The sequence below is a fragment of the Lithobates pipiens genome, unplaced genomic scaffold (genome assembly GCF_037356315.1).
Source record: "Lithobates pipiens isolate NorthernLeopardFrog02 unplaced genomic scaffold, aLitPip1_a1.2 Scaffold_19, whole genome shotgun sequence".
NCBI lineage: Eukaryota > Metazoa > Chordata > Amphibia > Anura > Ranidae > Lithobates > Lithobates pipiens.
In genome coordinates, this window is record NW_027507764.1 from 48,479,741 (window position 1) to 48,504,439 (window position 24,699).

The 24,699-nt window shown below is 44.1% G+C and overlaps 1 protein-coding gene across 1 annotated transcript in view; it reads left to right on the forward strand.

Moving 5' to 3' along the window:
* THSD7A (thrombospondin type 1 domain containing 7A) overlaps positions 1-24,699 on the forward strand; it is a 443,828-nt gene that overhangs the window by 206,544 nt on the left and 212,585 nt on the right. Inside the window, exons 3-4 of the mRNA XM_077490719.1 lie at positions 14,549-14,794; positions 20,141-20,322. Coding sequence (XP_077346845.1) covers positions 14,549-14,794; positions 20,141-20,322 — 428 coding nt within the window. The remainder of the gene's footprint in view (positions 1-14,548; positions 14,795-20,140; positions 20,323-24,699) is intronic.

Here is a 24,699-nt window from a genome sequence, read left to right on the forward strand (position 1 = left end):
TCTACGCGGCATAAGGCTAATTTTATGTTACAGCAGACACTGAAAAGCGATCCACAGTGGATATATTTTTACAGGGTGGCTAAGCAGAAGCTTGCAGGTGTTCAGGAGGCAATCCTGCTGTGGCCACCAGAAGGTCTATTTTTTTTTTCGTTGCCAAATGTCGATTTTAAATAGAACTGATGCAATTGCAAGCCAAGTGGTGGCAGTGTGGCCCTATTGACTTGACATTCATAGCTGACATGAATAATTGATAAATAAACATGAAACACGTTAGATATTGTCTGCTGTTTCCCTACCTTTTATCTGTGGTATGTGATTTTATTGAAGACTACAATAAAGGTGATTTTTAGATGGGCGGCCAACCAATTTCCTCCTTTTTCCTTGTGAAGACAGCAACGAGCTGGGTCGGCACCAATCAGTGTAATAGCAGCAGTGGATTAGTGGACCACCCTGGAGTGGTGCTTGCATCTTTGGTTGAATACTTTAGCTGCTGACTTTTAAAAATCAGGTACTTACCAGTCCATGGATCCCAGTGCTGTCACCCCAAAGTGGATTCTTCTCACAACTGCGGGACTCCCCTCTTGGATTTGGGAGTAGGCTTCCTGATGAAGCAGCTTCACGAGATCGCACACTGCAGCAAGACTGTTCTTGCAGTCTTCTGGGCAGGGCCAGGACAAGGGGTGGGTGGGAGGGGCAGCTTCCCTAGGCGCAATGATTTATTGTAGGGATTGGGGCCCCTTCCTTCTGTTACAAGGCTGACAGGAGTAGTGATAGCAGCAGTGATTTTGGCAAGTGAGTGATTGCTAGGTGTAGGATCCCCTAAGCTTGCCTATCATAAATGAGGGCGCAGTTTGGCATTTTTCCCTGGGCACTGGATGACCCTGTTCAAGCCCTGCTCTTGGGACCTTTCCCAGGAGGCTGCCATCGGTGAGGAGGAGAGGATTGAGGAGGTGGGAGTGGGTACTGACAAAAAAAAGGTACTGGCTCCCCACCAGACAACCTGCAACCTAGTTAAAAGCTGGGGGAGGGAGAGAATGAACAGTACGTTGCTTTTGAAGGTAAGTTCTATTTTTAAGACAAGATTTTAGCTTTCCTTTCCAGTAAAAAGATTTGACTGCAAAGGAAAGTTTTCAACAGAGTTAAGCTTTGTGTAGTAAAAGCGTGTACTACTAAGTGAATGAAAGTGATCTGACCTCTTAATGTGCTGTTCACAAGTTAAATAATGCATGAAGAGAGCATTAAAAAGCCGTTAGGTATGAGTGAGCATTAAAACAGCCAGCAGTAACATCCACAAGTACAGAGTCAAAGGGTCTGATTTACTAAAGTCAAGATCACGCTGACAAACTACTCATGCCGGCTCTCAAGTAAAATTAATTCTCTCAACTCATTCATCTCTTGACCCGAGCCAAGCTTGGTTATTAGTCTCTTGCATGGAGTTTACTATAAAGCCACAAATGCTTTGATTTTCATAGCAGCACAGAGTATGGAAAATATTGCAAGGAGGCCTGCGATTAGAAGAGGTGGGGGATGAGTGTCACAATCTCCTTGGACCGCCAAAGGGTTGACACTCAACATCTCCTGGAGAACACAGACAATAACTGTGTACCCCAAGAGTAAACAAAACTTTTCCTCTGTATCTTTGTGGTTCTTCCCAATTCCAGACAGTGAAAAGACAATACTACTCTGACTCTCTTTTGCCAACCACCCAAAATGATCTAACCTGCCTTCAAATACTCTCTGGACAGGTCCTGGATCCCATTCTCAAATGACAAGAAACTATCCAATCAGGAAAAGGGGCTACAGTAGTATAATTTTTTGTTCCACCCACCATCACCACCCAAAATCCAACCACCACCAACCCATTCGACCACCACCACAGCCCAAAATCCCACCACCACTACCCCACTCCACCACCCAAAATCCCACCTTCCCACTCCACCACCGACACCACCACCACCTAAAATCCCACCATAGCCAACCCACTCCACCACCAACACCCAAAATCCCACCACCAACATCCCATTCCACCACGAACACCACCACCACCCAAAATCCCACCATCACCATTCCACTCCATCACCACCACCTAAAATCTCACCACCACCACCCATCCTGAGAAAAAGAAATGAAAAGGGGCAAAAAAGCTTGTGGGAGTGTGCATAGTGGGCCATCAACACTGCCACAGAAATCAGACCTTATGGCTAGCATTGTCACATAAAGGAAGTACAGGGTGATGACAGGATCAACAGTTATTCCTGCACATTTATCCTAACAATACACAGAAGGGGACCCCGAGCTATGGCCAGTGGGCCAAATCCAGCCCACTACAGGATTTTATCAGGCCCACAGATAGGGTCAGTAGTGTATCCTCGGTGTATACAAATTGAGGATAAAGGTCAGCAGAGGATGTCTGTGGTCTCTGATTCTGATCTAAGAGGGGACTCTGATGGGGACCCTGATTTAATGGGGAACTCTGATGTAAGGAAGAACTCTGATGGGGACCGCAAAGTAAAGGGGGACTCTAATCTAAGGAGGAGCTCTAATGGGGACACTGTTGTAATGGGTAACTTTGATGTAAAGGGGCTCTAACAGAGACTCTGATGTAAGGGGACCCTGATGTAAGTAAGGGCTCTGATGGGGATGTTTTGTAAAATATATGATGTGACCCTAGTACCAAAAGGTTTTGAGACCCCTGATATAAAGGATGCCACAACAAAATCGATACGTTAGAAGAAGCAGATAAAATTACGGTACATTAAATAATATCCTTATTCTCCAAAAATAATCCATACACATCCTCTACCTAATCACCCTATAATTTATCATTCATGAAATCGTTTCTTACTGCCTCTTGTAATGTCCCCTGTAAGCTCTCGGACCTCTCTTTTTCCCCATCACTTCTGTTTCCTTGGAACAAGCAGTGCACTTTGGGATTTGTAGTGTGCATTGAGTAGTGTACATGACCGCAACCAAAGTTCCATAGTTCATAGACTTTCTCAGGAGCAATCAAGAGAGTGCAGCTACATACCTACATACAGAAGGACCATGGAGGATGCACATAGCCACCCTCTAACAGGAAGTGAAATCACAGCAGCCCAAAAAAAAAGAGATTTGGAGATTTGGAGGAGGCTGAGAGTAATAGAAGGGACTTTTTTTAGTTAAAGCAGAACTAAACTGTATGTGAGAACCACAAACTGAAAACTCTATTTAATTTTTTTTATTTTTAATATTCAAAGCAAACTCCCCCATCCATCCATGTCTCCATGCTTCATTTTGGTCAGAAATCACTTTGAAAAACCCCCTAGTAGCATTTCTATCCACGCTTGTCTTGAGTAAGGGAAGATTATTCATGTAGTATTTACTTACTGGAATTCGTCTGCTCTTAGCTCAGGCATGCAGACAGGAGGGTGTGCTTAGCTTAGAAAGCCCCTCCTCCCGATGAAAGACTCCTGGGATGTATGACATTATTATGGCCTTGGACCTGAAACCATAAAGCAACTGAGGAAAAAACGGTGCGGCCAGCTGGTCACAGAGGCAAAGAGAGACTAGATGGTCTCTGATTGCCTCTATGGCCTTGGAGGACCGGAGTAACATCATGACATCACTTCCGGTCTAAGGCGGAAGTGAACATTTAAAAAAATTTTTTTTTTAAAGCAAGATACCAAAAATTATCTTTTGCTTTTAAAGGTAAAGGAGAGATTTGAGGTCTTTTTGACCCCAGATCTCTCCATAAAGAGGACTTGTCATCCATATTTCTATTACAAGGGATGATTACATTTCTTGTAATAGAAATAAAAATTATAAAACAAATAAATAAATAAACGGGGCAGTGTAAAAATAAAATAAATTAAGGAAGAATTTAAGCGCCCCATCCCTCTGTGCTCACACGCAGAAGCAAGCGCATCTGTAAGTCATACACATCTATGTAAACGGTGTTCGCACCACACATGTGAGGTATCGCCACGAACGTTAGAGTGAGAACAATAATTCTAGCGTCAGACCTTCTCTGCAACTCTAAATTGGTAACCTGTAAACAATTTTAAAACGTCGCCTATGCAGATTTTACCATCGTTTGTCGTCATTCCACGAGCGTGTGCAATTTTAAAGCGTGACACGTTAGGTATCTATTTACTTGGCCTAACATCATCTTTTATATTATACAAAAAAAACTGGGGTATATATTGTGTTTTTTTTATTTATTTTTTATTATTATTATTCATTAACGTGTATTTTTTCCCCAAAAAATGCGTTTAAAAAAACGCTGCGCAAATACTGTGTGACATAAAAAATTTAAACGACAACATTTTATTGACTAGGGTCTCTGCTAGAATATATATCTACATCTATCTATCTATCTATCTATATATATATATATATATATATATATATATATATATATATATATAGATATAGATATAGATATAGATATAGATATAGATATAGATATATATATTAGGGCTGTTACTGATTTAAATTTTTGTGTTAGATTAATCGATAATTTTTTTTAATCGATTAATCGACTCATTTTGATTAATTATAACACACATACAGATCCAACTACTAGCTGATCTCCTTGCATTGCAACTCTGCATTAATCAGTGGTAAATGTGGTATACACTATATACAATCACCCGACACTAGTTAGTTTCCACAATCCATGACTCAACTTCACAGTTCACACAAATACGTTTTTAAATTCAAACTGTAGCACTGATGTAAGTAATTTTTTTTCCACAGTAGCGTGACAATCCCTCCACCTCCGGTCTAACTAATCACTCTCACCTTATGGCATGGACCCCTGTGCAAACAGGTGGCCATGCAAGCGGGTATCAAAAGGGTTAACACGGACCATAAACTTCTCTCACGTCTCCTTAGATCTCAGCAAGGACGCCAGGTCATGGGTAGAAAGAAAAGATCTAAGTGCTCACCGCTTAAGTATAAGATTTCATTTTTGTGTTCAAACACAAACTACTCACATAAAGATGATAAAAACACAGCATGTAAAGGCGACAATCGTGTTAGTTCCGTAGGGCAGCAGCGGGTGACGTCATGCGTAGCTCCTTCCCGCGCACGTTACATTCAATCAGGACTTCAACGTCACCGGATTCCTCCCCCCTTCCCTTCGTTAGCAGACAGAGGCACTTGGGGAAGGGGGGAGGAGTCCGGTGACGTTAATGTCCGTGACGTCACAGGATGTCTGATGGAACTCCCTGAAGACCCGGAAGCCGGTGGAGAGGTGAGTATTTTGATCGATCAAAAAAATTAACGATTAATCAAGACACGAATCTTTAATTTACACAGCCCTAATATATATATATATATATATATATATATTGTAGACATGTCACTGGAGAAGTGATCGAGGGGGTGTACATCTCACCTAGGTTGCTACACAGTGTGAGATGGTAAATCCAGGATGGATCAGTTTCTCAGCAGCGATATGCTGCTGAGTTGTTATTTAATTTTGCCGGGCCTGGGTTTATATGGAATGGCAGGTAGGTTTGGTAGAGGGACCTGTCATTCCACATCCCCCGATCCAGTTCTGGGTTTGGGATCAGGTGAGCTTGGATCCTAATTAGCCTGGGAAGCTAAAGGCTCTGTAGGGTCTGCAGGTGATTGCTTCTCAGCCAGGGAATGAACAATCTGTGTGTTGAAGGAAGCTGCAAGCACAGCCACTGCTGGAGCTAAAACTCACCCTGCGATATCCAGGCGAAAGACGCTGTGTTTGTAAGTGTCAGATAGGTGAGCAGAACCTGTTAGTAAGCGCCCAGCCGGGCTAGGACTTTTATTTTTGTTGTACTTAGAAAGCACGGTGTTGCTGTATATTTTGTTTGCTGGACTGTTTGTACCACGAATAAACGCCAAGATCTGCTTTATCAAATTCCAAGTCTGCTGTGAACTGTGTCCAAACACACCCTACCCCGGGAAGATCCCTTACAATTGGTGGAGGTAGCGGGCAACGCGGTTGCTAGGGGCAACGGTGTGGACAGACTTGGCTACAGCTGCTGATGTCCTGGGTGAAAGCTGCAACTACACTCCAAAAACAGTCCAGCAACATGGAGGAGATGCTGAAGCAGTTTATGCAAGTGAGTTTGCAACAACAACAGGCTCAGACAGAGGCCAATAGACGACATGAACAGTCCATGGCTGAACAACAGCAGATGATGGCTGCACAACAGCAGGCGCAGACAGAGGCCAATAGACGACATGAACAGTCCATGGCTGCACAACAGCAGATGATGGCTGCACAACAGCGGATGCATAAGGAAGAGTTGCAAGCTTTGCGCCAAAGCCAACAACAACTTATCGAGCACCTGATAGTAAATCGAGAGACGCCTGTGGTTGCTAATCCACCCACAATGGAGGGAGCCGCTCCAGAGATTTTTTCTGGGAGAAGGACTGTGCAGAAAGCGCTGCAAAAGATGACTGCTGAGGACTACCTCCGTGATGTTCCTGCAGCATCTTCACCTCCCCGGAGCGCCAGATCTGTGCCGTCAGCTGGTAAGAGACTTCCATCTATTGGGGGAGTGTGGAGGGGTGCTGATGGGGGGAAAAGGGCTCAAGTGGTGTCTCAGGGACAAAAGACTGGTGATGGTCCCGGGTGGCTAAGGGGCTCTGAAAAGGACTCCTTGCCAAAGAGACCAGGCCCTATCCAGTGTTGGAGATGCCATGAGGCGGGACACGTGTCGGCCCATTGCCCTCTTACCTCTGAACCCATGGAATGTGACGCTAGCAGGCGTCAGTCGCTATTTGCGGAACCATCTTGTGCTGCAGTTCCTGGACTAGAGACTGAACCGCAAATCTGCAACATCACAATCAATGACTTTCCTGTTAAAGCGTTAATGGACTCAGGAAGCCTTGTAACCTTGGTGCATGCTAGCCTGGTGACTGGGGACTTAGAGTCTAAAAAGCATATGAGTGTTGTGTGCATACATGGTGATACAAAAGTGTACCCTATAGTGCTGGCTAAAGTCGGGACTGAACAAGGCACCGTACAATATGAAGTGGGTGTGGTTAAAAACCTCATGCATAATGTAATATTGGGGCGCGATTTTCCATTATTCTGGGCTCTTTGGGAAAAAAGAAAAATCCCCAAAAGGAGTGAGGATACCTCTAAGGGGGTTGCCTTGTCCACTGTGAATGATAAAAATGTGCAGGATGAAAATGATTGTTTTCCTTTGCAGGTCCTGGCTGGGGAGGAGGAGGCTCCTCCCACTGAGCAAAATATACTAGACTTAGAGGTGTCTAGCGATAATTTTGGGACTGCACAATTACAGGACCCCACTCTCAAAAATGCGAGAGAGCAGGTTGCTGTTATGAACGGGGTACCTCAGGAACCAGATGCTGAAAAAAGATTTCCACATTTTTCGGTGACTAATGATCTTTTCTATAGAGTCAATAAGGTTAAAGATGAGATTGTGGAACAGCTTCTGGTACCTAAGCCGTACCGGCGTCAGGTGCTTGACATGGCACATAACCATGTTCTTGGGGGACACTTGGGGACTGACAAAACGCGAGAGAGGGTTCTCCAGAGGTTTTTTTGGCCGGCCATATATGATGACATTAAAAAATACTGTGAGTCGTGCCCCACATGTCAGGTTAGTGCCCCAGTGTCACATTTTCGCAGTCCTTTGGTTTCGCTCCCTATTATAGAGGTGCCTTTTGAGCGTATTGCCATGGATTTAGTGGGTCCCATTGTAAAGTCAGCTAGAGGACACCAGTATATTTTGGTAGTCCTGGATTATGCGACCCGCTATCCTGAGGCTGTACCCTTAAGAAACACTGCATCTAAAACAATTGCACGTGAGTTGTTTTATATGTTCTCTAGGACTGGGATCCCCAAAGAAATCCTAACTGACCAAGGTACGCCATTTATGTCGAAAGTAATGAAGGAATTATGCAGACTATTTAAAATCTCACACATCCGTACCTCTGTGTACCACCCCCAGACGGACGGATTGGTGGAGAGATTTAATAAAACTTTGAAACATATGTTGAAGAAAGTGGTGGCAAAAGATGGTCGTGACTGGGATCATTTATTACCCTACCTCATGTTTGCTATTAGGGAGGTGCCCCAAGCGTCCACAGGGTTCTCACCATTCGAGTTGGTCTATGGTCATCACCCTAGGGGTCTACTAGACATTGCAAAAGAGACATGGGAGAATGAGTCCACCCCATACAAGAGTGTTATTGAGCATGTAGCACAAATGCAGGACCGTATAGCCACTGTAATGCCCCTGGTAAGGGAACACCTCCAGAGAGCTCAAGAGGCCCAAAGTAGAATTTACAACCGGTCCGCAAGAATCAGGACATTCAACCCAGGCGATAGGGTCCTTGTACTAGTCCCCACTGTTGAGAGTAAATTCTTAGCGAAGTGGCAAGGTCCTTATGAAATTGTTGAAAAGATCAGTGAGGTGAACTACAAGGTGCACCAACCAGGTAGAAGGAAGCCTTTCCAAGTTTATCACATAAACTTGATCAAGCCCTGGAAAGACAGGGAATCCTTGGGGGCGACAAATACTGTTAATAATTTGTCACAACCAATCCCTCCAGTCAAGGTAGGTGATACTCTATCAGTGTCACAGAAACAGGAGGCTCAGGAATTTTTACAGAAAAACAAAAACAAGTTCTCTGACCTCCCAGGGCGTACACACCTCATCCATCATCACATTGAAACTGAGCCTAGAAGCAGAGTAAACCTTAAGCCCTATAGGATACCCGAGGCACGTAGGGAAGCCGTATCTGCCGAGGTAAAACGTATGCTTGCTCTGGGGGTAATTGAGGTGTCACAGAGTGAATGGTCCAGCCCAATTGTGCTAATCCCAAAGCCCAATGGAACTTGGAGGTTCTGTAACGATTTCAGAAAGTTGAATGAGATCTCCAAGTTCGATGCGTATCCTATGCCCAGGGTAGATGAGTTGATTGAGAAGTTGGGTAACGCCAGGTACATAACCACCCTCGATCTCACAAAGGGCTATTGGCAGATTCCACTTTCTGACGAGGCTAAAGAGAAAACTGCTTTCTCCACCCCTGATGGGCTATTCCAGTATGTAGTGATGCCGTTCGGGTTACATGGAGCGCCTGCAACTTTCCAGAGGTTGATGGACTTGATTCTGCGACCACATCGTGATTACTCAGCCGCCTACCTCGATGATGTGGTCATTTTTAGCCCTGATTGGGAAAGTCACCTCTGTAAGGTACAGGCCGTGTTGGATGCCATAAGTGATGCAGGGTTGACCATAAATGCCGAGAAGTGTGCTCTAGCCCTAGAAGAGGCCAAATATCTGGGCTACATTGTTGGAAGAGGATTGGTTAGGCCACAGCTAAATAAAATTGAGGCAATACAGAATTGGCCTAGACCCCTGACAAGGAAACAGGTTAGAGCTTTCCTGGGTATTACGGGTTATTACCGTAGATTTGTGCCGAACTTTGCCTCAGTTGCTGCTCCGCTAACTGACTTGACAAAGGGCGGAAAGACAGCAATGGTCACGTGGACCCCAGAGGCCGAGGAGGCTTTCCAAAGCCTTAAGTCTGCCTTGTGCCAACCACCTGTGTTAGTCACCCCCGATTTCAGGCGAGAATTTCTGGTCCAGACAGATGCCTCTAGCACAGGCTTAGGTGCAGTACTCTCACAAGTAGTGAATGGTGAGGAGCATCCGGTGACGTACTTGAGTAGAAAACTAACCCCGGCCGAGAAAAATTATGCCATTGTGGAGCGAGAATGTTTGGCAGTGAAGTGGGCCCTAGAATCTTTAAAGTATTACTTGCTAGGCAGGAAATTCAAGTTGGTGACAGACCATGCCCCCCTAACATGGATGAAGTTAAACAAGGAGAGAAATGCAAGAGTGACTAGATGGTTTCTCTCCCTACAAAACTTTAATTTCACTGTGGAACACAGGCCAGGGAAATTACAGGCAAATGCTGACGCATTGTCAAGGGTAAGTTGTCTGTGGGGACAAAAGGCTCAGCCCTCCGGTCTGAAAAAGAGGGGGGGGATATGTAGACATGTCAATGGAGAAGTGATCGAGGGGGTGTACATCTCACCTAGGTTGCTACACAGTGTGAGATGGTAAATCCAGGATGGATCAGTTTCTCAGCAGCGATATGCTGCTGAGTTGTTATTTAATTTTGCCGGGCCTGGGTTTATATGGAATGGCAGGTAGGTTTGGTAGAGGGACCTGTCATTCCACATCCCCCGATCCAGTTCTGGGTTTGGGATCAGGTGAGCTTGGATCCTAATTAGCCTGGGAAGCTAAAGGCTCTGTAGGGTCTGCAGGTGATTGCTTCTCAGCCAGGGAATGAACAATCTGTGTGTTGAAGGAAGCTGCAAGCACAGCCACTGCTGGAGCTAAAACTCACCCTGCGATATCCAGGCGAAAGACGCTGTGTTTGTAAGTGTCAGATAGGTGAGCAGAACCTGTTAGTAAGCGCCCAGCCGGGCTAGGACTTTTATTTTTGTTGTACTTAGAAAGCACGGTGTTGCTGTATATTTTGTTTGCTGGACTGTTTGTACCACGAATAAACGCCAAGATCTGCTTTATCAAATTCCAAGTCTGCTGTGAACTGTGTCCAAACACACCCTACCCCGGGAAGATCCCTTACAATATATATATATGTATATATTAAAATGTTTGGTTGGGGGTTATAAGTAATTTTCTAGCAGCACGTACTGATTTAAACTTGTAAAAAAAAAGTGCCAGAAAAAAGCCTGGTCTTCAAGTGTTTAATGGGTCAATTTTAGGGTTTATAAATACTTAAATGGCTAAAGTGCGTTCTAAAAAATTCACAGAAGGGCTATGTGTACGCAGCAGTGGATGCAAAAGACCAGAGGAGAGGGGAGAGCCTGCTGGGAAAAGCAATTGAAGTCAATGAGATAATGCTGCACGCAGCGGTTGGGTTAGTGCCGTATAAAGCAATGCCTAACAAACGTTGTAGTATGTACTAAATTCACTAGTAGACAGAAACTCAAGAAGGACTAAAGTACAAAACTTATCCCCCATTTCTAAACCCTTTAGTATGTAGCCTGAGAGTTGGAAGGTGAAACTCAATACATATAAAGCCCTTTGAGCTGTGTGGGACATTTATTTTATAAGTGCCAATAACTAGGATTTGTACTGCACGGCGATATTCGAAAACATGGATTACCATTATTCTTTTCTGGGATTTTATTTTCATGAATTTTGCTCTTGTTCTAATCACGCCTGGCAAAGTAAAGTGGCACACGTCTCTGAGGCTTTCTGGCAGAACTAGTACAATGCTGGCAGCTAATGCATTCTGTTTGTCTGTTTTGTAATGGGAAGTACAGAGTTGCTGTCATTTAACAGAATGTATTTACATGTCATAATTTCCATCAGGAGACCAAAAACAAAAGATGTATTCCCTTTATAAAGGTAGAGGTAGAGCCATATATTAACCCTTTATACTCCCAGGTCAATCATACCTCTAAAACGGCTGGTTTATTGCACATGTACAGCCTAGAGCAGCCTTTCTCCACCAGGGTTCTGTGGGACCTCGGAGTTTCTCCAGGAGGTTACTAGGAACTCCATGAGCACTGAGCAATTTTTGCCTCTCAGGTAAGTTACAACTGACAATGATTTTTGTTTGGAAGGGGAACATTTTTCCCACTATCTACCAATTAAAGCAGAACTTCAACCAAATAGGGAATTTACGCTCTTCCTCCTCCTCCCCTTCCTCTTTTCAATTTGGCACATTATTTTTTTGATGGGGAGCGAGTACCTGATTTTGACCGCTCCTCTACTTCTGACTTCTGATCACTATGGCGATCTAAGTGGAGGTTCAGCTCCCCCCCCCTTTCCGATGCAGCCTTCTGCGACACATCACAGGTCCCAGAAGACTGTGGGACCAATCACAAGATTCCGGCACCTGAACTCCAATTTTTTTGGAAGGGGAACACTTTTCCCATTATCCACCAGTTAAAGCAGAACTTTACCCAAAAAGGGGGCATTCCACTCTTCCTCCTCCTCCTCCTCCTCCTTTAAATTTGGCACATCATTTTTTTTGGTAGTGAGTGGGTACCTGATTTTGACAGGTACCCGCTGCCCCACTGTTCAGCACCCCCTCCTTCCCTCGCAGCCTTCTGCAACCCATAACTGGTCCCAGAAGACTGTGGAAGCAAATCACAAAGTGCAGCGCCGCAAGGCTTCACGGCTGGTTTCCCTTAGTGAAAATGCCGGTGCCTACACACAATGTTTTTTGGAAGGAGAACACTTTTCCCACAATCCACCAGTTAAAGTGGAACTTCCTCCAAAGGGGAAGTTCCAACCTTGCCCCCCCCCCCTCTTCTCTTTTAAATCTGGCACATTATTTTTTTTTTCGGGAGGACCAGGTACCTGATTTTGACAGGTAGCCGCTCCCCACTTCTGGTCAGTTCCCCCGAAGGGCCTGGTATGGAAAGGGGAGGGGGGACCCCACACAGTTTTTCCTTATTTTCCATTGCCAGCATTCTTTTTCTTTTTACATTCAGCTGGGGAAACCTGCTGACAACTGACGACTCATCGTTTGTTAAGGACACTGTGGCTTATTAACCAGCTGTTCTTTACACAGAATTTGGATTGGTCGGTACCAATCGCTCAGATTTTTGATCGATTCAAATTTGAATTGTTCCTAAAATGTGGAATTCGTCGAGAAATAAGATCAAATGAAACAAAACCAATTTTAAAATAATTTGTTACTATTGTTATTTGGAAAGACTACGGGCATGAAACAAGAGATGGCCAGAGACTGCAGACATTGAACAAGAGGTTGTTGAAGACAATGGACATGCTATAAGATATGGCCAGAGACTGCAGACATTGTATAGGAGATGGTCAAGTACTGCAGACATGCTACAGGAGATGGTCAGAGACTGCAGACATTCTACAGGAGATGGTCAGAGACTGCAGACATTCTGCAGGAGATGGTCAAGTACTAAAGATATGCTACAGGAGATGGTCAGCGACTGCAAATTAAAAAAACAAAAAAAACATAAAGAAAGAAGGGGGGATTACACAGTCCAAAAGTCAATCAATGCAAAATAAATAAACCAAACCATGTGTAGCACCCTCTAGTAGTGTGCTAGAGAGAGTAGGTCACATTAGCCAGGTTTCGCTGGTTGCTAGGGCTGTTTGTTTTCATTCTGGGCTGGGTGTTTTAGTGTAGCAGCTGGTGAATCACAGGCAGCATCACTAAGACCTCCCTCTTCTTTCGAGAGCTTTCTAGAAGGTTCTGGAAAGAAAGGAGGAAAGGGGAGGTGGCGCTTACAGGGGTATTCTGAGGAGCCCTGACCAATCCCCAACTTGGATTGGCAGGGGGCAGGCCTCCTTAAATACCCAGGGTCAACCCAGCTGGGGAGGAGTTGTTGGGTGGAAGAACTGGAGTGAGAGAGTGTGGAGGCTGTCGGGGGCCTTTGAGGGAGCTCCCCAGTCTGCGAGGGGGTGGGGTGACCTTGGGCCTGGGCTCGGGTGCAGCCGGGACCAACTTTAAGAACATGTGAAGAAGTCCTGCACTGGAGGGACATGAGAGAGCAATGAGAGGACAGCAGTGGGTGCAGAACCAGAAGAGCCTAACCCCCCCTAAGGTCTACTGGAGCAAATTAGACCATACCTTTTTTTTTTAGTTTCTTTTTGCCTTCCTCTGGATCCATTGTGGATTTCGGATTCACAGACGCTCTCGATCCAATCTGACAGATCTTGAGCTATTTTGCAAAGACGAATGGGCAAAAATGTCACTCTCTAGATGTGTAAAGCTGGTAGAGACATCCCCAAAAAGACTTGCAGCTGGAATTGCAGCAAAAGGGGGTTCTACAAAGCATTGACTCAGGGGGGCGCCATACAAATGTACCCCCCACACTTTTCACATATTTATTTGTAAAAGATTTTGAAAACCATTTATCATTTTCCTTCCACTTCACAATTTTGTGCCACTTTGTGTTGGTCCATCACATAAAATCCCAATAAAATACATTTACATTTTTGGTTGTAACATGACAAAATGTGGAAAATTTCTGTTTCAATAGTTTTTATTGTTCTAGTAAAACAAAGGAAGAAGATCATTTAGAGGAGCAGTGAACAATCCTTGCACGCTCCAAGCATGTAACAAACGAAACATACAAATGCGGAGCTTAGCAGATGAAGACCATAACACATAGATTAGGTCTGACAGGAGACCCTCTAATACACATAGACTTGTAACTAAAGAAGGACAACTGATTATGAACTACAAATAAAGCGTATGAACAACATTAACTCTGTGAGGTAGACATCCGACTAACCACCTGATGAAGCATGCATATGCAAAATAACGTGGTTGTGGGTGTACGACATTACCAAAACATAACCACAATAAGTTGGTGCAGATGGTGATAATGTCTCTTAAAATGTGAAAAATGTCAAGGGGTATGAATACTTTTTCAAGGCACTGTACATTTAGTTTTGGAAATCTGACCAGCTGCGTGATGTAGTAACTTAATTGCTACATTTACATTTTTTTTTTTTCATTTTTATCTTATATATTCATTAAAGAGACTAACAGCATCGTATATTTCCTTTAGCTTTTGTCAGCAGGAGAAGCTGCCGATCACATTCCAGTCCTGTGTGATGGACAAAGAATGTCAGATGACTGAGTGGTCAGAATGGAGCTCCTGTATAAAGTCCTGTGACTCCGTGCCACCTACAGGACACCGCACCAGGGAAAGAACCATTAAACAGTTCCCAATTGGCAATGAAAATGAGAGCCCAGAACTGGAAGAGACGGAGTCATGCACACCTCCACCTGATGGGCCTCATGCCTGTGTAAAGTAAGTAAGGGCTGAAGACAAAAATATTATTGTTCTATGTATTTAGCAGCTATATATGACCTAGCAGAGCCTCGAGAGTTGGTGGTAAAGTTCTCATCGGGGTCATTATGTCAATGGAGATGGTAGTTTTTTTCTTGGTTTTCTTTAACAATCAAAATGACTACTGGCTTTCATGCACATGTCCTATTTAGTGTATGGAATGGGGCAGAAATATTTCTCATTACATATGCAGCATCTGCTTCCTCCAACCTTCCCCTTCCCTTCTCTCCCTTCTCCTCTCCCCTACTAGTCTCTTCTTCTTTCTCCTACCATCGCCTCTCCTCTCCTGTCATCCTCCCATCCCTTTTCCTGTCATTCCTCTCCTCCTCTCTCCCCTCCCCTTCTCCTTTCCTTGTATTCCCTTCCCTCTCCTTCTATTCTCTTCTCCTTTCCTTGTATTCCCTTCCCTCTCTTTCTATTCTCTTCTCCTTCCTTTTCCACACTCCTACTATCCTGTCATCTCCCCACCCCTCTTTTGTTCTCTCATTAACTCCTCTCCCTTTTCCTCCTTTCCTCTCCCCATACCCTCCCCTACCCTCTCCTCTCCCCTCTCCACTCCTCTCATATCCTCTCCCCTACCCTCTCCTTCCCCCTCCCCTCCTCTCCGCACTTCTCCCCTACCCTCTCCTCTCCCCTCTTTTCTCTCCTCTCCCCTCCCATCCCCTCCTTTCCTATCCTCCCCTCCCCTCTCCCCTCCTCTCTTTTCTCCTCTCCCCTCCCCTCCCCTCTCCTCTCCTCTCCTCTCTGCTCTCCCCTCCTTTCCTATCCTCCCCTCCTCCCATCGACTCCCCTCTCCTGTCATCCTCCCATCCCTTTTCCTGTGATTCCTCTCCTCCTCTCTCCCCTCCCATTTCCTTGTATTCCCTTCCCTCTCTTTCTATTCTCTTCTCCTTCCTTTTCCACACTCCTGCTATCCTGTTATCTCCCCACTCCTCTCATCTCCTATACTCTTTCCTACCCTCTCCTTCCCCCTTCCCCTCCCCTCTCCCCACCTCCCATCCCCTCCTTTCCTATCCTCCCTTCCCCCTCTCTCCTCTCTCCTCTCCCCTCTTCTCTCCACTCTCCCTTGCCATCCTCTCCTTTCCTCTCCTCTTCTCCCCTATCCTCCCCTCTCCCCTCTCCCCTCCTCTCTCCCCTCTCCTCTCCTCTCCCATTCCCTCCTCTCCTCCTTTCTCTTTCCCAGGGAATATGTTTGTACTATGGCAGTAATGGAATGGAATGCACCCCCTCTAGCTACTTTTTTTCTATCTCTCTCATTCTCTTTACCCCCCCCCCCCCCCACACACACACACACACACACACACACACACACACACACACACACACACACACACACACACACACACACACACACACACACACACACACACCAGCTCGTCTCTATCTTGTGTACTAAATAAGTGTTTGTATCTGGGCAGTAGTTGAATTTGGGCCCCAAAGCTGTCCTTGCACAGGGGCCCTTTGGAGATCATGTCTGTTACTGGTATTCAGGCAATGGAGCAGGCCCGGGAATGTGCACCTTCTAGATAAATTGCCTGCTTGCTGATATTTTAATAACTAACAACCTGCTTACTTTAGTCACCGAGTATCTTTCCACCTGAAAAACTCTGTTTTGTTAGAGATACTGATGCCTGAGGTGGGTATAAATTAAAAATAACATTACCATTTCCCGCCGTTACTGTGCCGGCTCCACAGTCACATAAAAAATTCATAGTTTAGGATTCCTGATGAAAGTGTTCTGCATTATTCTGTTTCATATATACACGGGACATAGTTCCTGCCAGGATTTCACCATATGAAGATCGTATTGACAAGAGCAAACGTGTTCTTTTTTCATTCTTTATAACATGTAACAGATTTCCGGTAGTTCCGAATATTTTATAATTTGTGCTCTAGGGATCTGGCAGAAAGGGTATAAGTAGAGATCACAAGGTATTAGCAATGGACCAAGTCTTAGCTGTGTTTGCCAGCTACCCCATGTGTCCACCATGTGTCCACCATGTGTCCACCATGTGTCCACCATGTGTCCACCTGGGGTCATGGAAGGGAAATCTCTTCTCTATGATGAGTGAAGGCCAAGAGTTCCCTAGAGTATTTATTAATACTCGAATGATCCATCCTATTATTTTACTGTAATGCAATCTGGCTTCATTAACAGTAAATATGGACACTGTTATTTTCTATGGCAAGAGCTAGAATACCTTGTACTGGAACAGTGGTTTCCCAAATGGGGCCCACAGGCCAGATGCTGCCCTTTGTTTTTGCTTATCTGGATCCTGGGGCTTATTCCTCCCACTGATACAAGGCACCATTCCACCCACTGACACAAACAGTGTAGCCTAATTCCTCCCACTAACACTCAATGATGGGGCACCATTTCTCCCGTTGACATAAAGGATGGAACATTATTCCTCCCATTGATACCAATGATGGGGCATGATACCTTCCACTGACACCAATGATGGTGAATTATTCTTTCCACTGGCACCAACAATTCTGCATTATTCCTCCCACCTATATCAATGATGGGACACTATTCCTCCCACTGATACCAACAACGGGACAGCATTCCTTCCACTGACACCAACGGTGGGGCATTATTCCTTCCACTGATACCAATGATGGGGTAATATTCCTTCCACTGATACCAACAATGGGGCACTAATCCTTCCACTGACACCAGTGATGGGGGCATCCTTTATGTCACTGACACCAACAATGGGGCACTATTCCTCCCACCGACACCAACAATGGGGCACCATTCCTCCCACCGACACCAACAATGGGGCACTATTGCTTTCTACCAGCCCCAATGATGGAACAATATTCCTTCCATTTATACCAATGATGGGGCACTATTCCTACCACTGATACAAATGATGGGACAGTATTCTTTCCACTGACACCAATGATGGGGTACTATTGCTCCAAATGACATTAACAATGGGGCACTGTTTTTTCCACGGACAACAATGATGGGGCACCATTCCTCCCACTGACACCAATGATGGGGCACTATTCCTCCAACTGGCACCAAAGATGGGCACTATTCCTCCCACTGACACCAATGATGGAGCTCTATTCCTCCCACCGGCACAAATTGTGGGGCATTAGTTCTCCCACTGGCACCAATGATGTGGCACTATTCCTCTCACTGACACCAATGATGGAGCTCTATTCCTCCCACCGGCACAAATTGTGGGGCATTATTTCTCCCACTGACATCAATGATGGGGCAGTATTCCTCCCACTGATATAAATGTTGGAACACTATTCCTCCCACTGATAACATCCAGTGACATCGACGATGGGGCCCTTTTCCTTCCACTGACACCAATGATGGGGCACTACAATATTCATATTTATTATAATGGAGCACCACTTATATTTATTATTTTTTTTATGCAGCCTGACTGCATAAAATGGGCCGCCAGTAGCCATTAGGAAGGAGTGAATAATGTTTTTATGTATTCTGTTTAGTGCCAAAAAAATATAAAAACCAGCTTATAAAATACTGCAAACGTTGATCATTTAATATATAAATGCTATACATTCAGCTGATCCATGCAATAAAGTCTTTATTCAATTGGAAACAAAATCATTTTGCTTTGCTGTACTTGGAAAATAACACACGGTCGTGAAAATATCGCCAGTGGTATGCTTTGGTGCATCGACCCTCTTCTCCACGGATCAGTGCTGCTGTTGATTGTGAAAATAAAAGTGTCCCTGGGGCATTTGTCTCCTTGCCCCCTCTCAAGCATTTTGCAAGCAATAGATCATAGAGGCAATTTAGTTTCTGGTCCAGAGTTCGATGTCTCTGGCTATAGTGGTAAATATTCTATCCTTTGCCTGTCTAAAAAATAAAATAGGTCTGACGGTTTCCAAAAAAACAAGTGGAGATCTTTTGAGGTATTCAGACTTGGGGGCTTGAAAGACCTCTTATTGAGTCTAGGTACCCAGCTTATTATTAGGAACTGATCACATGTTCAGCACCAGAGCAGAGCCCCTCTTTTTGCAGTTGCAGTGGTGCTGCACATGTGATCAGTTATGACAGCAGCCATTTGATGGCTCGACAGTTGTGTTAAGAGCACAACCAACTATGACAGTTATCATTCACAGCATGCCTTGAATTTAACTTTTTTGGGAAACAGAAAAACCAATGGGTATAGTTCCTGGACACGTGCACTGCCAAAAAATGTGTTTGTTTTCGCTTCTTTTGTTGTTTTTTTTTTTGTTTTTGTTTTTTTTTGTTTTTCGGGTCATTCATTATGATCGCAATTCGTAAATTTGTACATTTGTTCAATTGTAAATTCGTACATTTGTACATTCGTAAATTCATACATTCGCACATTCGTACGTTTGTAAATTCATAAATTTGTACATTCCTACATTTGTATATTCGTAAATTTGTAAATTCGTAATTCTTACATTTGGACATTCGTAGATTTGTAAATTCATACATTTGTAAATTTGTACATTTGTACAATCGCACATTCGTACATTTGTAAATTCATAAATTTGTACATTCGTTCACACGTACATTTGTACATTCGTAAATTCGAAAATCCAAAACCCCGAAGATTCGAAAACCTGAAATAGTAACTAACTATTAAATTATAGGTATTGTAATTCCTTTTCAAATGTGGCTGTTAGTGAACGTAACGAATACGAATTTATCTAAAGTTACGAATTATCCGAAATAACGAATGCCTCATCTAAACAAATGGAACAGAACAAATTAATAATAATAAAAAAGTTTTTATTATTATTATTATTTTTATTTATTATTATTAATTCATTACGTTCCATTCGTTTGGATACAGCATTCGTTATTTCGGATAATTTGTAACTTCGGATAAATTTGTCTTTGTTACATTCACTAACAGCCAAATATGAAAGGAAATTACAATACCTATAATTTAATAGTAATAGTTAAGTTATTATTAGTTAATTATTATTTCATATTTAAAAATTTACGAATTTACGAATGTGTGAATGTATGAATTTATGAATGTACCAATTTAAGAATGTATGAATGTACGGATTTACAAATGTGCGAATGTACGAATTTACAAATTTTCTAATTTACGAATATTCAGATAAACTCGCTAAATGGGTTTTCGTTAATTCTGATATTTCAGAATTAACAAATGTGTTGTAAATTAGTTAAAAAAAACGAATTTGGAACGAAAAGAATCGCACATGTCTAATGGTTTCCTTATAAGAAAAAGACAGGACTTCGGTCAAGAAACAAATATCATATTCTATGATGTGTTGCTCACAAGTACAATGCAATCTGTCATTAAGGTATGCCTGGAGAGCCACAGAATGGACAGAGTGTCGGGTGGACCCACTGCTTAGCCAGCAGGACAAGAGGAGGGGGAACCAGACAGCTCTTTGCGGAGGAGGGATCCAGACCCGGGAGATCTACTGTGTACAAGCCGATGAAAACCTTCTATCATACCTCAATGCTGTGAAGGACAAAGAAGGTAAATCCATTATTTGATACATCTTTTGATTTGAAATGATATGCAGGATTACCAGTAGAGGTGAATGTATCTTTATAAACCCATTTGCTTGATATAGGATCCCTGAGGGAGGAGATTGATAAAAATGAAGGGTGTGGTCTAGTGAATTAGGGCAGAGGTTGAGCTCCTTGGGGGCAGGACTACAGGCTACACCTTCATTTCACCAAACTGTATTTTTGCAAAACTGACCAACAGTAATAGAAATATTTAACAAAAATACATAAATATATACACCGATCAGCCATACATTTATGACCTCCCACTTAATATTGCTGCAGCGGTACCCCCGTAAGGGCTGCTAAGTGTTGTGGCCCACCTGTCACCCTGCCTAGCCCGACATTCACTTCCCAGACACTCCAAGGCAATGAGCAGTCCATTAGCTATGTTTTTGTAGTTTTGTATTTTATTGAGGTAGGGGTACAATGTACTCCATATTCATTCAAGGGGGCTTCCACATTCTGAACAAGCCCCTGCCTTAAAACCTCACAACCACAGGCCAGAGTTGTGGGAAAGAGGCCCTTGCCCCCATCAACATGAGGACAAGGTGCCCCCCTACCCCAAAGCACCCCCCCCCCCAGTTGAGGGTATGTAGGCTGTATGGTTAAAGCGGAGGTCCACCCTAAAGTGGACCTTCCGCTCATCGGAACCCTCCCCCCCTCCGGCGCCACAATTGGCACCTTTCAGGGGGGAGGGGGGTGCAGATACCTGTACAGTACAGGTATCTGCACCCACTTCCGGGATAGCTCTCTGCGGAAAGGGGCGTAGATTACGCCCCTTTCCGCAAGTGCCCGCCCCTTTCCGCAAGTGCCCCGCTGCCTGCTGGGAAACACACAGATCCCAGAGGCAGCGGGGACCGTCCTTATTGCACAGCGCGACTCGCGCATGCGCAGTAGGGAACCGGGAAATCAAGCCGAAAGGCTCCATTTCCTGATTCCCATACCCAAGATGGCAGCGGCAGCACCCGAGAGACGATCTAGAGATCGGCTTCGGGTGTCGACATCGCGGGCGCGCTGGACAGGTAAGTGTCACTATTTTAAAAGTCAGCAGCTGCACTATTTGTAGCTGCTGGCTTTTAAAAAAAAAAAATGCGGAGTCCCGGCGGACTCCCGCTTTAAGGAGGGAGGGGGCTGCTCTTACCCTTGCTTTCCTGACCTGTTGGACTACATGCTTGTATAAGGGTATGGATTGACATTTTTTTTAAATTTTGGCATGGGTTTCCTCTCAAAATCCACACCAGACCTAAAGGGCTTGGAATTGGTTTGGGGGCGCAAATTTTTTGCCAATTTTTTTTTATTGCTGGCAATTCTTGTTTTTACATTCAGCTGTCAGCGGTGAAGTCCAGCTGATGAGGCAGGGGTTGGCTTCCCGGCTCACTCCTTAAAAACCAGCTATGCACAGTGTTTAATGAGAAAAAAAAATGCAAAACACAAATGCCTGTAAAAAAGCATAAAATATGCAACACTTGGGTTTTTTGGTGCAGGTCCATTGAAGTCTATGACACGCAAAACACAATCTTCTGAGGGAAAAAGGTATTCTATACAAAATGTACTCAGTTGAAAAATCAGCACCACATCCCGAGGTATAGATATACACAAAAAGAGAAAAAATTAGGGACTTTATAAGTGCGGAAACCACCTCACAGAATAACTAGTCATACTACATGATAATTAAAACATTCATTTTATTACATATCATTTAAAGTGAGTCTATTAAAGAAAATATACATCCCTTTAAAACAAAAAAAATATACAGCGTTACTCTAATTTATGGCACATAACCCCCCCCCCCCCCCTCCAAAAATATGGTAAATCCCGAAGGATGGGTGTAAACTAGCAGTCATGGAAGAAGATCGCCATGCAAACCAATATATCACATATAGGGGGAGATACACAACCTTTGACGCATTTCGCCTTGTTGGCTTCTTCAGCTGTTTTGGAGGGGAATGAATAAAGTAGAGTTTAATAGGTATATGCTGACTTTAGGAAAAGCCCCTGAAGGCAATACACATTCTGCCAAACAACCAGATATGGACCAGGCACCAATTTATGTCAGGCGGACACGCAGGTCAGACAAGGCCACAAATAAGGTCTACCATATAGGGTTAGCAGTCCAGGCTATCACATCATTGTTGAAACAGAGGCACTAAAATAAACCTTTGTTCAGGATAATAGATAAGTCACAGTGACTGGGATAATATATACAGTGTCTAAATCTTATGTCCTACATAGAGGTTGCCCCTGCTGATCTGTCCATAGCTCTCATACAGTTAGAGATGGATGCCTGGTTGCCACTTTCAAAGTACCTTCAACAAAGACCCAAAAAAAAAGTATCTGACCCTTTCAAAAAACACACTGTTTAAAAAAACGCATGGATGCAAATGTGTACCATAGAAAACCATGCTAAAGGGACTGTAGAGCGTGTAACAGAACATCCTACACTCTGCTTGAGTGCTTCTGTCATTTACAGATTCGTCCAGTCTGAATATAGATATTAGATATTACAGCTGCTTGCAACCAAGAATAGGCAGTACTCATTTTGGCTGCTGAACTAGAACATTAACTGTTTAATGAACAGAGGCACACAGACATATACACTCAGAGGTCAAGATTTTACCTCCGCCAGTAGTATGACACAGGTGTATTCAAACTTCTCATCAGTAGACTGTCCAATCAGCAGGAGAGCTGTTGGAGGAATCCCCCTTCCTCCTCACAGCTAATCCTACATCCCATAATAGGTGGTTCCAAAGGCAGACACAAACAACAGAACAATGTGATACAGCCACGCTTCAAACTATCTAGTAAAGAGTCTAGAACAGTATAAGAGACTATATAAATATATATATACATATATATATATATATCTCACAAAAGTACATCCCTCACATTTTTTTAAATATTTTATTCTATCTTTTCATGTGACAACACTGAAGAAATTACACTTTGCTACAATGTAAAGTAGTGAGTGTACAGCTTGTATAACAGTGTACATTTGCTGTCCCCTCCCGACTGGACCTGACACCTGCTGACATAGAAGACAGAGCAGTCGGAGCGATGGCACAGGTCAGGCTACATTAATGAGAGTGTTCAGGCTGCATTAATGGCAAAAGTCAGGCTGCTTTAGTGGCAACGGTCAGGCTGCATTTCTTTTACACAGGTCAGGCTGCATTTCATTGACACTGGTAAATATTTTAGTACATCATTTGGTTCAGAATATTTTTTTTCTTGCTTTCATCCTCTAAAACCTAGGTGCACCTAGGAGGTAACCTAGGAGCGAAAAATATGGTGTATATATATATATATTATATATATATATATATATATATATATATATATACCCTGTTTCCCCGATAGTAAGACACCCCCGATTGTAAGACATATCGGGAGTTTCAGAGGGGTCGGCTAATATAAGCCGTACCCCGAAAGTAAGACATATGTCTTACTTTCGGGGAAACACGGGGGTATTGCCGCCTCCCTCTCATCTAGCTGCGCGCCGCCTCCTGCCCACATCCGCACCGTCCCCCTCTCCATACGTCGCCGCGTCTGCCATTTCCCTCTGATCTTAATGAGCGCCGCCTCCTACCCACGCCTGAGCCGTCCCCCTCTCCATACGTCACCGCGCCGTCCCTGCACTTGTCACTGCCGCCTCCTGCTTAAAATACGGTAATGCACACAGTATTAATCATACATCAGTAAAACATACACACTGGCATACTGGGGTATCATCTGCTGTATGTAACCCAGTGGGTATCAGCAGGTGTCACACTGGATTAAATACAGCAGGTGGTACTGCATCACACATAAATCTGTTTTATCTTCCAGTATTCCACTGTTCGTTCTTACCATTTTTCATTGTTTTACATGTTATGCAATGTTGTAACAAGACATTCTTGGCACTTCCTTTTATAAAACTGTTTTGTGGTGAATACAATACTGTTCAGGTTGTTAAAGCGGGAGTCCACCGGGACTCCGCGTTTTTTTTTTTTTTTTTTTAAAAGCCAGCAGCTACAAATACTGCAGCTGCTGACTTTTAAATAGTGACACTTACCTGTCCAGCGCGCCCGCGATGTCGGCACCCGAAGCCGATCGCTCGCTCGGCGGCCGGGTCCCGCCGCCATCTTGGGTATGGGAATCAGGAAATGGAGCCTTTCGGCTTCATTTCCCGGTTCCCTACTGCGCATGCGCGAGCCGCGCGGCGCAATCCGGACGGTCCCCGCTGCCTCTGGGAGCTGTGTGTTTCCCAGCAGGCAGCGGGGCACTTCCTGAAGGGGGCGGGCGCTTGCGGAACGGGGGCGTAACCTACGCTCGTTCCGCAGGCAGCTAGCCCGGAAGTGGGTGCAGT